This window comes from Argentina anserina, chromosome 3, assembly GCF_933775445.1.
Source record: "Argentina anserina chromosome 3, drPotAnse1.1, whole genome shotgun sequence".
NCBI classification, from domain to species: Eukaryota; Viridiplantae; Streptophyta; class Magnoliopsida; order Rosales; family Rosaceae; genus Argentina; species Argentina anserina.
Window position 1 is genome coordinate 29,831,441 of NC_065874.1, and position 12,823 is coordinate 29,844,263.

At 38.8% G+C, this 12,823-nt stretch overlaps 2 protein-coding genes across 2 annotated transcripts; one reads left to right on the forward strand and one right to left on the reverse strand.

Annotated features, from left to right (window-relative positions):
• The first annotated feature begins 1,096 nt into the window (after nucleotides 1–1,096).
• LOC126787757 (uncharacterized) lies at nucleotides 1,097–3,217 on the forward strand. The gene is made up of 4 exons (XM_050513659.1): nucleotides 1,097–1,334; nucleotides 1,416–1,521; nucleotides 2,642–2,765; nucleotides 2,882–3,217. Exons 1-3 carry the CDS (start codon nucleotides 1,223–1,225, stop codon nucleotides 2,718–2,720), a joined length of 297 nt encoding a protein of 98 aa, XP_050369616.1. The 5' UTR covers nucleotides 1,097–1,222; the 3' UTR covers nucleotides 2,721–2,765; nucleotides 2,882–3,217.
• An 8,070-nt stretch (nucleotides 3,218–11,287) lies between these two features.
• LOC126788820 (uncharacterized) lies at nucleotides 11,288–12,791 on the reverse strand. Its single transcript, XM_050514833.1, has 5 exons — nucleotides 12,728–12,791; nucleotides 12,513–12,628; nucleotides 12,222–12,372; nucleotides 11,928–12,107; nucleotides 11,288–11,824 (listed from the first exon to the last, which is right to left on the reverse strand). The coding sequence occupies exons 1-5, from the start codon at nucleotides 12,770–12,772 to the stop codon at nucleotides 11,513–11,515; spliced, it is 804 nt and encodes a 267-aa protein (XP_050370790.1). The 5' UTR covers nucleotides 12,773–12,791; the 3' UTR covers nucleotides 11,288–11,512.
• Nucleotides 12,792–12,823: the final 32 nt, after the last annotated feature.

Here is a 12,823-nt window from a genome sequence, read left to right on the forward strand (position 1 = left end):
TTTTCCCTCTCCTTCCTTTATGGAATGGTTCTGTTTGGTTCTTGATGCTATGGACAAGAAGAAGGTTGACATGTTCTTTATTCTCTTGTGGACAGTGTGGTCGGAGAGAAATAATATTGTGTGGCAGGGAGGTGTTTGTAACCCTTTCTATATGGCCGATTGGGGGGGGGGGGGGGGGGGTTTGAAATTTCTGGAGGAATATAATACAGTGCATCCGAGGCCAATTAACAATAAGATGGGGCAGGTTGCGAAGTGGTGTTTACCTCCTAGTGGTAGAGTCAAAATGAATGTAGATGGTTCTTATAGCAGTTCTTCGGGGGTTGGGGGAATTGGTGTGGTTATGCGTGACAGTGAATGGAGTTGTGTGGCTGCGCTGCTCTTACTCGGCACTTCCCCTGTGCACAATCAGCTTTGCAAATGGAGGCTGAAGCCCTGTGGAGCGGCCTGCTTGCTGCAATAGAACATGAGTACCGTGAGCTTGAAGCTGAATGTGATTGTATTATACTGATCAATGCCTTACAACAGCCAACTGGTGATTTGCTTGAGGTGAGTAATATTCTACAAGATTGTCGTCGTTATCTCTGGTCGTTCGATTTTGTCTCCCTCAATCACATCTATAGAGAAGCAAATGGTGTGGCTCATAGGTTAGCCCATCTTGTTAGAAATCCATAAATGGATGAGTATTGGGTTCGGCAGATCCCTCGTAGTATTGTGGTTGTCCTACTATTTTAGGTTTAGGCTTTTTGTCCTCCTTGTACTCTCATTTATCTTCAATAATCGAATACCTAGCGGGACATTCACCATTTCACCCGTTGTCAGAAAAAAAAAGATAATTTTAAGGCATGGCGCTAAAAATGAAAAAAAAAACAATGTTGTTTTGTTTATAAAGTACGCTTAAGGCTTTAAGCTATGAATTTTCGAATAAGATCAATGTTTAAGCTTCGAACTTGGATAAACGCAATCGCATTAAGTTTTTATTAATCTATTGTGAGTCGAACTTTAGACAAATAAACATTTACATGTTTTTCTATGAATTTCTGTTCGTTGTTTAAAAATTTAGGACATCAATTTTCCTCGAAAAGAATAGAAAAGTTTGGCCCAAAAGGCAGGTGACGATGGATAGAATAAAAGACACAAACTGAGTGAAATCAGAACCGAGTGAGTTTCGATTTTCCCTTTCTCTCCTTCTCCCTAAAATCGATCTCAAATCTCGTCGTTGAAGATGAAGAAGGAAGACACCGTGAAGCTGATCAGCGCCGAGGGCTTCGAATTTGTCGTCCACAGAGACGCCGCCATGGTCTCCCAGACCATCCGCAACATGCTCACTTCTCCAGGTCCGTTTCTTTCTTTCTTCCTTTCCTTAATTAGTTGCCAACTAAAGGATTCGGGTTTTGAATTTTTGATATATTGGGCAGGTGGTTTTGCCGAAACGGAACTCGGCGTGGTGAAGTTCCCTGACATAAGCACCACAATTCTTGAGAAGATCTGCAAGTATTTCTATTGGAATCTTCAATTCGCCAGGTTTTGATTATCTGTTTCTCTCTTTTGCTATTGGATTTTACCTCATTCATGTTATTGCCTGAGTTTTTGTAATTTTTGGAGTATTGGAAATTTATTAGGACTTTTTGTTTGGGTTAATGTTAAGTTAATAAGGTGATTATAGGGTTGATGTTTAGCAGTTTACTCAGGCTTAGTATATCTAAGTTGTGACATTATCTTAATGACAATTGTTAGGCCACGAGATAAGGGCGAGTTGTGAACTTCCAAAGTTGGCTCCTTTTTAGGAAAAGAAGTATAAAAGAAATTCCACCCCTTTCAGCTAGGAAAGGTTCAGTCTTTATGCAGAGGATGTCAGAAGATAACAGAATTTAGATGATCTCGGTATTGTCGTAGTTTAACTAAGAAGGTTTCTCTAGATTGGTGGTTTATCTGTTTTTATAATGTACCTCCATCTCTGTACTGAGCTGTATTCTTTTTGTGTATTGAAAACTTATAGGCCTCGGAATTGAACTATAAATATGATTAATGTTAAGCTAATACTGTAACTATAGGCTTAAAGTTTAAATGAAAGCTGTGCCTTAGCTACCCAGGCTTAGCATTATCTTAATGATTGGCGAAAAATTTGGAGATCACTCTTGTAAACTTTCTAAAGTTGGCTACTTTTTTCTATTTGGAAAATAAGAAAATTAATTCACCCATTTCAGCAAGGAAAGGTTCAACATTTACTCCACCCAACACTATAAAAGGATGTGAGAAGATGTGAGGAATTAAGAAATTCTCGTACGTTCTGTGGTTTTTTTTTCTCTCATATTAATTAGAATTAGAAATAATGTGTCTCAGTTTTGGTTACTTATTGAGGTTAATTTAGACATCAAATGTGCATATAATTACTGATACGACTTTGGCAACAGAAAAGCTGGCAACAGAGAAGTAAGATAGAGGGGATATGCGAATATTGGTTAGGTGAACCACATATTTGCATGATAAATAGAGTTGAATTGTAGGATTTTTATCTGGATATTGGTTGAAGCTTAAACTGACTATGGTTAGTTGGAATTAATAATTTGGTGAGAATGTTACTTCACTTTTTTGCTCACTATCCTTTTACATACTTATTACTGTAATATTGTTCTTCGAACAGTGGTAAGCAGACTGAGTTTCACATTGAACCAGAACTGACCCTGGAGCTGATGATGGCAGCCAATTATCTTCATACATGAGTATATCATTTCTGCCCAGCCACGTAGGTGAATCCTATTAAAAATGTAAGATAACTCTTCGGTACCAGTTCCTAAGATTTGCATGTATACTTGTTATTTCAATGGACTATTTTCAGAGTAAGTTAACTGTGTTTTTCTTTTCTTTTTATGGCTAAATGTAGTGATTGTCCACGAGGTTGGTGTTACACTGCTTGAAGACGTTAGGATTTTAAACACTGGTGTCTAGACCAGAATTGTCAACTGGACTCAATGTAGTATATGTATGATTGCACTTTGACTTGGAACAGCGTGTGAAGTCCATTGTAGTAAAGTTCATTCAGTTACAACTTATCAGACAATGTGAGACTCCTCCCTTAACATTAATGATTAGTCTTAAAACTGAGAATCATAATTTAGAGAAGATCTCTGACAAACGCTAGTCACCTGTGCTGGTTGGCTTAGATATAACTGAAGTTAACATCCGATCCCTTTAGTAGTGTCTGTTTGTTTGTGTGTGACTTTCAAAACTCTTTTTTTTTTTTTATCAATTTATTCTTTAGTTAAAATATTACGGGACACAGTGGCTGCGCTGTGCAGAGCTGTTCAAAGTTTCGAAGCTATATGTTTATGTTGGTCAGTTTTCCTCTGTGCCGTCTGCTGTTGGGGGTCTTCTAGCAGGCAAGAACATGTCTGTATTCTTACATGGTAGTGCTTTCCAGACCAGGCTATTCTGTCGTTTTTCAAAATGCTCTTGTATCTTAGAGCTAAATTTCAATTTCAAGCTCCATGGATGATTTATGATTACATTCTCAAGTTAACTCTGTCATTGAAAATGGCCGCAAAAGTTGGATTTCAGTTCGAAGTCAGAAGTCTCAGATCCTGCTGGGTTACAAGGGGAAAGGACTTATGTTAACCAAAGTACCCAAAAAAAGCAACAAGAACCTATTCCTAAATATGTGCACTACATTTGCATCACTAAAGATGCTATTTGCAAAGCCAAACTGTGGCAGACACCTTCCGTGCACCCACTTTCGATTCCCTCTTCACTAAACAATCAGCTTCCCCTCAAACAAATATTACCCGCCATCACTATGGCGCCCTTCATACGCAAGCCACTGACTTGCTGTGTTCTCTCAGCTTCTGTAGAAGTTGATCTACTCAATGGTTGTGTGCGTACACGAAATCTGTCTCGATCAGAGATCTAATCTTTTTAAATGGCCAGGGGATTAATCAGTGGGAAGGTCCTTCTGTAGATTATCACTCCAACAGGGGCCGCATTCACCATTGTCACATTGTGTTTCTCCATTCAAATGAGGGTTCCTTCTCTTCTTCCGTCAGTTTTTGCTTTTGTTGTGTTCTTCTTGCCTTCAGCGATTGATTACAACCCAGAAAGAGATTAAAGAAGCATGAATTCTTTGCCTTTTGTTTTGGCAGAATTAAAATGTGCTTCAATTGTGATCTAAAAAAGAAATTATGTAGAATTAACTGTATGTTTATCAATGCCATGTGTGAAGCTCTATGGTGATGGCTAGGGTTGATCTGCTCTATGCATACATTGTAATCGGTTTAAGGTAGTCATGACTGGTTCATTGTCCTTAGGATTTGCCTTCTGCATTCCAGAATAACCGGAACCAACCTTGTGTTTCAACTTATCTGTACTTGGAGTAAAGTGAAATCTCTGTATTCAAAACTTCAAGTTTCTCTTCTTGTGGAAAGATTATTAGAGCACCTAATTGTAGATTCTTATTGGAGCTGTCATTCCTGCAGTCAGACTTTTATGGCTCCCAAAGAAAACTTAAGACTGTTGCTTTATATCTCTTTGTTATCCAGTTTGTTGCAACTCACTCACAAAAAATTAGTATTAGAGTCGATACTTATTGCTAATACTCAATCTCTTATCTTACTAGTGTCGACATCAGCTTTAATCCCCAGTGCTTGTTGGTAATATCGTAACACCAATCTCTCTTCCTTAATTGTCAATTTAAATACTGACCCTCATGGCTATTGAAGGTTCAAGAATGGCCAAGTACGGAACTCTTCTATTTTTAAGTGCTCTTCTAGTTCTCATACCCATAACATCAAAGATAGAAAGGTAAGACTCGACTTTGCTGCAAACTACCCTTCTCACTTTTGCTGCATTTTATTAAATTGGAAAGAAACCTTTAAGCGTTATTGGTATACTTTATAACTTGACTCTAAAGAATGAGGTCCGTATTGTGCACCTGGGATCACTTGATTCACTTCCTTATGTACTCTCCATTTTCTCATCATCATGGTATGCTAAATAAATACTGTTGTCCGGATCAGGCAGTCTACTTACACGGTTACACCTTTAGTATCAGTTTTCTTATTGTTGGCGATAAGTTGCTCTCTCTCTCTCTCTCTCTCTCTCTCTCTCTCTCCAAGTCTTAATGGCCAAGCTTACAGACCAGGAAAGAGAAACTTTCTAGTGATCCAGTGCTTCATAAGAAGTTTGTCTGTCATTAGAAAGGATTAATAAATATTACGCATGCTTGCTTAAAGATTGATCATATCTAGAAATTGTGTGAATGAATTGCAGACATTAATGAACTAGTATCTGTCAAGCATAGCATTACAACTTCAAACAACAGGATCCTGGGACTTCATCAGATTGGCTAAGATAACTGATAGATTTACACCCACTATAAACATTGCACTTTGGCGTGAATCAGATAGCTTCAACGATGGAGGTCTGGTCCTCCATATAAGAAGTAGAAAGTTGCTTGTTAAGCAGCTTCAGCTTCACTAGCAACAAGTAAGTCTGTAAGTACGTTCACTAGTCACTCTAGGGATGCCATTTGCTTGAGAAGTAATCTATAGTTGGAATTAATCAAAGACAAAACAGATATATGAGCATATACATTTACATGAACATTTAGAAGTGGTTACTGCAACTTTGAATCCTAAAGCATGTTCCGACACAATCCTATACTTATTTTGCTTTTAGAATTCGAAATTGTTACAATGGTGTTGCCTGTGTACTTACCGTAGATCTTGTCAACTATATATAAGGTACAAATGCTGTAAGCTCATTGATTGGAGCTAGCTACTACTAAATGGGTTCCACAAGGGATGAAATGGTAATGAAATCACAGCCTCAATGGCAGCAGGAAATGCAGTAAAGATGAAGCTAAAATCTTGTTGACAACCGAAGCTGATATCAGAGTGGTTCCTGATATAGCGGATTTACTCACAGGGTTGGTGAACTTTCCCTGAACTCGTTTTTCGAATATAAAGTTTATATACTTGAGTAAGTACGAATCTTTTTTGGGATTGTTCTTTCTATTTCTTACACTAACTTTAACTGACTGTGATAATATTTTCAACCTCTTTCTCTTTCTCTTTTAGACTAAAGAATTTTTTCTTTTCTTTTTTCGGAAGTTTATCTACTTGGACTGCAATAATTCTTGCAATCTTTTCTCCCTTTCTAGTCAATAAAGAAAATATATTTTTCCTTTTTAGAGTATTTTGCATTAGTTTAGAGTAAAAGTTTAGACCATTTTTCTTGTCGGTAACTAGTTCCGGCTGGTTCTTAGTTTCGGCATCTCAATGAAAAATACATTCATTTACTTCAATATGCTATTTAACTACTGGTGGTAAATTATTTGTTACTACTTGCTTTAGAACCAGGCTTTTGCGAGTTCAAAACTTAGATATCAGGGTTAAAAGTACTGCATGCCAACTTATCCAAAGCATTCTCATGTATTTATACCTCTTTATTTCTAACTGGGGTACAATGGCTCTGATTCAAGGCATTGTTGACATAATTGACATTACTGTGGCTAGGGTACCTGGTTTCTAGACTACCGGTTTAGAACTATTTCACATGGGTCTCGTCAAGGATTAGTCACATACCTGAGGAATTACCTTCGACCGTGAGAATATCCTGATGTCCGGTTTCTGGACTGGCCTCTCCGCTTCGATATGCAATGATGTACCACCGTGAGACATTAGAGGGTTTTCCTCCGTTAGATTTACCTTCAGACCCCACATAGAAAATGTCTAAGAACTCGAAAAAAAAAACAAAATTATTAGCAAGTTGATTTCTCGTTCTTGGTTGTGTGGAACCGTAAATTTGACCATTTTGTAAATAGAAGGTAAAAAATAGAAAACAAAATTAAAAAAGTAAATACACTGCGCCAGTGAACGACCGTAAAGAGAAAACCCCAAAGTCTAAACACGACTAAACCCCCGAGAATTATTCAGTGCACGGCCCGTGCTTATACACTGGCCATCTTAGCCGTCGAATCAGCCGCGTGGAAAAAAAAATTTCTCTGTAATATCAAGTAATTATGGATGGAATTGAACGGAGTTAGTGTCGGTGGTGGTAAAATCAGTCAAATAAAGGGTAGATCTAATAAAGAAAAGGGTAAGGATGAGAGACGGGATAGGGATATTTATCATACATGATCAGACAAATCGTCTTCAGTTGAAAGTAGAATGAATAAGGTTTAGAGAAGAGATTTATATAGTTGTAGGAGATTGGATAATGGTGCGGTAGGAATTTGGTGTCCACCATTTTCCGCCACTGAACGCAACCTTGCAGCGGATAGTTATAATCATGGAAGGCAATCTCTGAAACGTAAGGTATGATGTAAATTTTAATTTATGGGTTGCAGCAAGTGTATGTATTATATAGAGATACGGTTGTTTTGTTAGGATCTTACTGTGCCGATTGGAATTTTTCGCATTTTAGGTTTATTTAGTGACCTCACCTGTTTAAGGTTAATCGTAGTCTTAATGTGAGGCTTAAATATGAACATGGTTAGTTTTCTCTGCATTATTTTGGAGATTTTGATATCTCAAAGCAGTGTTAGTTGGTTGTCTAAGATATTGATGATATGGTGTCACCCAGTCTAGCTGTGTGAGGAAGTTTTATTGTTGTGGAAGAACTAGGCGGTGAGGGGAAGCATAAATTTAGATTTTATAATGGTCATTTGTTCTGTTGTGTATGCAGAGCATTGGATTATAGTTATGGAGTCCACTGAGCTGAGTTCATTTTAGCTGAACAACATCCCATCTATCGATAATGCAAACACAACATTTTCAGTTGATGACAATGTGAATGGAGATTCACTGCCTTTTATGCAAGAGGGCGACGATAGGGAATTGGGTTATGATTATGAATGCCTGATGTTCAACGGTAAACCTTACGAAGACCTGACTCTATATGACATGAAGAACGTTAAGTTTGCCAGTCAAGAGGAAATCGAGTCGTTCTATGCCCACTATTCATTGGCAAAGGGGTTTAGTATGAGGAAGCACAGGTTGGAGTAGAACCGTAATAAGTCAGCAGTTATCCAAAGACTAATGGTTTGTTCCAGACAAGGGGAGCGCAATGTTAGCAGTGATGATTTTGGTAGTGATCCTGATGTTGAAAGTGAGTCGGAGGAAGACCCTTACGTTGATAAGAGGATGAGGAATAATGAAAAACGGCCGCGGCTTTCCAACCTGGATGAAAATGATAGGGTCTTATGTTCCGGGAACCCGCGAAGAAATCGGCCAACAAAGACCCGACGCCTTTCAAGGTGCCACTGTCTTGCCCAGATAACCTTTAAAAAGGAGAGATTGGGGACTTCATTCTATGTTTCCGAATTTGTAACTGAACACAGCCATCCACTGACAAGGTGGAACCAGAAGCATTTTGTTAGGTCCAATCGTGTTGTTAAGGAGCACGACATTGCTCAGGTCATGTCCATACGACAAGTATCTGTTGGGACTGCCCGTGCTTATGAGTTTCTTGTCCATCAAGCCGAGGGTCAGGAATTTGTTGGGTTTACAGAAAGAGACCTGTACAACAGGGTTCAACAGGAGCACACAAAGCTGATGATGGACGGTGATGCTCAAGCCTCAATTAGTTGGATGAACTCTAAAGCCATTAGGGACCCCAATTTCTTTTGCAATTTCAGCGTAGATGAAAGTGGAAGGCTAGCAAACATGTTCTGGCGAGATGGACAATCCTATGAGGATTATTGTTCTTGTGGGGACATTTTGATATTTGACAGTACTTACAAAACAAATATTTATGATAAGCCTCTGGCCGTTTTTGTGGGAACCAACAATCATAGAGGTACTATTATTTTCGGGTGTGCACTTTTGGCTGATGAAACTGAGGAGACATACAACTGGGTACTGACCTCTTTTTTAAAAGTCTATGAATGATAAGAAGCCAGTATCTGTTGTGACCGACAGCGACGAAACAATGAGAAACGCTGTTCTAACTGTCATGCCGGAGGCCACACACCGTCTATGCGCATGGCATGTCGGGAGGAATGTTAAATCTCACTTGAAGGAAGAAGATATGCAAAAAGACTTCTTCCACCTTATATTTGCAGGGCTTAGTATTCCAGAGTGGGAGGCTTCATGGGAGTATTTTGTGGCGATGAACAAGTTAGAAGACAATAGTTGGGTAATTAGAATGTATGGTAAAAGAGAGATGTGGGCAGAAGCTTTTTTTCGAACCTCTTTTTTTGGGGGGATTTGTAGTACACAGAAGTGTGAGGGGATGCACAGAAATCTGAAGATTGGTCTGGGCAGTTGTATAAGGCTGTATGAGTTGCTTCCCCGGCTTGATAAAACTATTGCATGAATAAGAAATCGCGGTCTCTATGACGATTACTTGTCCCACCAGTTTTCTCCTGTTTTTAAATCCCACCTCCGTGGTATGGAACAAGAGATTGGAAGTTTGTTTACTCAAGATGTATTCCTACTGCTAAGAGATCAGATTTATTTTGAGCCGAAGTTCATACTAACCGGCAAGGTTCCGGATTTAGGTATCACAGTTATCTGCATCTCACAATATGGTAAAGTGGAGAGGACATGGGAGGTCAGGTTCCAGGGTGGCCGAGAGAACCCAATTTTATCATGTTCGTGCAAATTGTTTGAGTCTGATGGCATTCCATACTGCCACATGTTCCTGGCGATGAAATCTGAGAATGTGACTACATTTCCCCATTCCTTAGTTAAGAAGAGGTGGACAAAAGAAGGCGTTGATTGTGTGGAAAATGACCACAATGTTTATAGGAAGGTTATGCAGCAGGCCAGGTACGGTGAACTAATGTCTGCATGTGCCAAGATATGCCACATTGCGTCACACAGTGATGAAGGCTATGACACTATTAAGGAAGCCCTGAATGACCTAACCATAGACGCGCGCAACCTACCTCAACCGAGAGAGACAGATTCTCTTGTCTATGTTGATGAAGCAACCAGATCAACCGACCTTCATCCTAATGTAATAAGAGACCCCGTGACCTGCCGCAGTAAGGGGAAAAAGTCTAAACCAACTAAAGGGCAGGGGAACGTGAAGAAAAGAAGGACCTGTTCAAAATGTGGAGTGGTTGGGCATGACTGTCGCACTTGTCTTGGAGTTGGTTCCCATGTGAATTTGTCAACTGCCGAACCAGATATCAGTGTTGGTGCTACAGGGAATAATAGTCCTCAGCGCTGTAGTAGCGTGGCTGATGGTAGTTGTTCATCAGATTGCTCTGATACTGAGGCTGATGAGTTGGTTGAAGAAGCTGACAGGTTGAACAGTGATACATATTCCCTAATTCATAACAAAGAGGAAGCCATGTCTTTTGACTTTATAACCGGTGTGGTTAACAACAATTCACCCTCGAGATCCAGCAGCTGTGAAATCGGAGATGTAGGGGGAGATTATTGGAGGTTCTACCGATCGTTTCCTAACATCCTGCCGTGATACGAGCACGTACCACTCACAGAAAAGGTAATTCAATCATTTATATCAGAAAGTTGGTGTGAAAAATTTGTAGAACTGATTAGTTGCTGGCATGGCTTATATCTCTCCAACAGGGTCATGATAATTGAATTTGTTGTAAGTTTTTCCCAATTCTGTATTTTTAGCCGAGCTCGTATAACCCACTTCCTTGACGTCATTGTTATTTGCTATTATAAAACAACACGAAGTTTGTACACTAATCTACTTCAGTAGGCTATGTGTTTTGACAGTTTTGATTTTGACAGATGAATGGTTGCAGGGTCCTGGTGGTAACGAAGGAATGCCCCCATTCAAAGTCATAGAAATTGACATGTACTGATTAATGTTCCATGTTAAGTTCTCATATCTTGATCCAACTTATTTAATCTTATTATTGTAAAACTATGTTGTTGAAATATGTTGACACTCAGGGGGTGATAGGTGGTGAATATTTTGTTGAAGGTTCCTGTATTATTTGTGTGACATTTAATTCCCAATACTTATGATATTGGTTGACAATCTGGAGTACTTAGCTGATGAGTTACAATTGTTGCTTCATTTCTTTCCATTTTAAATCAGGATGTAAACTTCACTTCTTTAAATTTTTATCTGAGGACGAACACTTAATTTGTTTCCTAATGATATCAGGATTGCTCCCCTTCCACCCACAGTGGTAGTCTATCATGTAACGAATCAAGTCAATGTAGGTATAATAGTAATTAAGCCTAATATTGGTTGATATTAAAATAACAACTTGTTTGCAGTAAGCATATAGTTTGCATACAAACCTGTTGCATTGTAAAAACCTCTACCATAATGTTTTTGCATTGCAACAACTTGACTACCGAACATAGCCAGTAGGGGGCCTAGAGTGATTACCCAAACAAAATTATCTCCAAAATCGAATAATAATCCCCGCAAAGTAAGGATATTTAACACTATCATTGTTTGGGGAAGGGGGGGCACCGCATACTTGCACCATCTTTTTTGATCTGGATTCACCTGGTAACAAAAAGTAATCCATCAAACTGTATAACTCCTCCCCATAAACCTTTCAATTGAACTAACGAGATCATTTCTTCCTCCCCCTCTTTTTGGTGTGGAGGCAACTTGTATCGTCCGATGAAATTTTAACAAGTGATGTATCCTGGATATTAATTGGCTCTTTCAATGTTGCGCCTTTACCTGGTTCTGTTCCCCCGTGGTTTAGATTTTGTTTTTTTTGCTGTTGTTTTTTCTCTTCAGCCATTTTGACCGTACTGTCCCTTCTTCCTTTCCATCGGAGAAGTGACCTTTCCACCTTGTCATGCAGATCAACAACCTCATTTTTCGGATGCATTAGCAGTTTAATGATCAACTTTGCTCGCTCCTTGTCTGAATCATACTGCCATGCACATTCATTGTTTTATATTCAAAAATGTACAACAATATTTCTCTTTGAAAATTGAACATTGTATAAATTCTATCAATTAGACTTCACCTATTACCTGTTCACCCCATGGTCCTTGTGGATCCTCCATATTGTTTATGGTAAACACACCATAGTCTGCACCATTCGGCTGAAGCAGTGCCTTTGGATCATATGTCCAAGGAAATTCAGACATCATCGACAGAGGCACCATGAAGTTTACAATGTCATTTAGTAGTATGTTGTCCAGAAGATCCACCTTCAACACATCAACAAATTATAAGTAGTGGAGAATTATGCAGATCACATATGTTTAAGTTATTAGTAACGCTTATTATTTACAGTTATGTATCTATATATTTGAAATTTTTACCACGGCTTTTGCGGCACGGCGTCTTGGAAGCAACGTACTGTCTGACGAGGCACTATCAAGTAATTCCATATATCGTTGCTTGACATGAATAATAAGCAAGTACCAGTGGCCAAGATCCCCATTCTCTTTAGGCTCATTGATTGGAACAAAAATCTGGGGCACCATAGTAGGGTTGTATCAAACAATATCACAATAAATTTAAATTTAAGTTATATTTACCTAATAATTTCGTAGATTGATCATCAATAGCACAATCTTCTGTTAAGCATTGCATAATTTAAACTTCCTCTTATCCTAATGCAATCTTCAAATTTTCCAATGAACCTGTACATGCGGCTAACAGTAGATACATGGTCAATCCACTTGTCATATGATGTTTTCATATCTTTCCCTTTAGTTGCAGCTTCCTGATAATGCCATTTGAACTGTTGTAAATATATTATCCGAAGCATATATTTACAACAAATATGGAAGGTGGAAGGTGGATGTATAAGCAAGCCACGTACCGAAATGAATGTTGGAAGGTACCAGTCGCCTCCTCCGTTGTTCATAATGTTCGCAAAGGTGTTGATAACCTGCATTCTCGTCGTTATAATCATGTC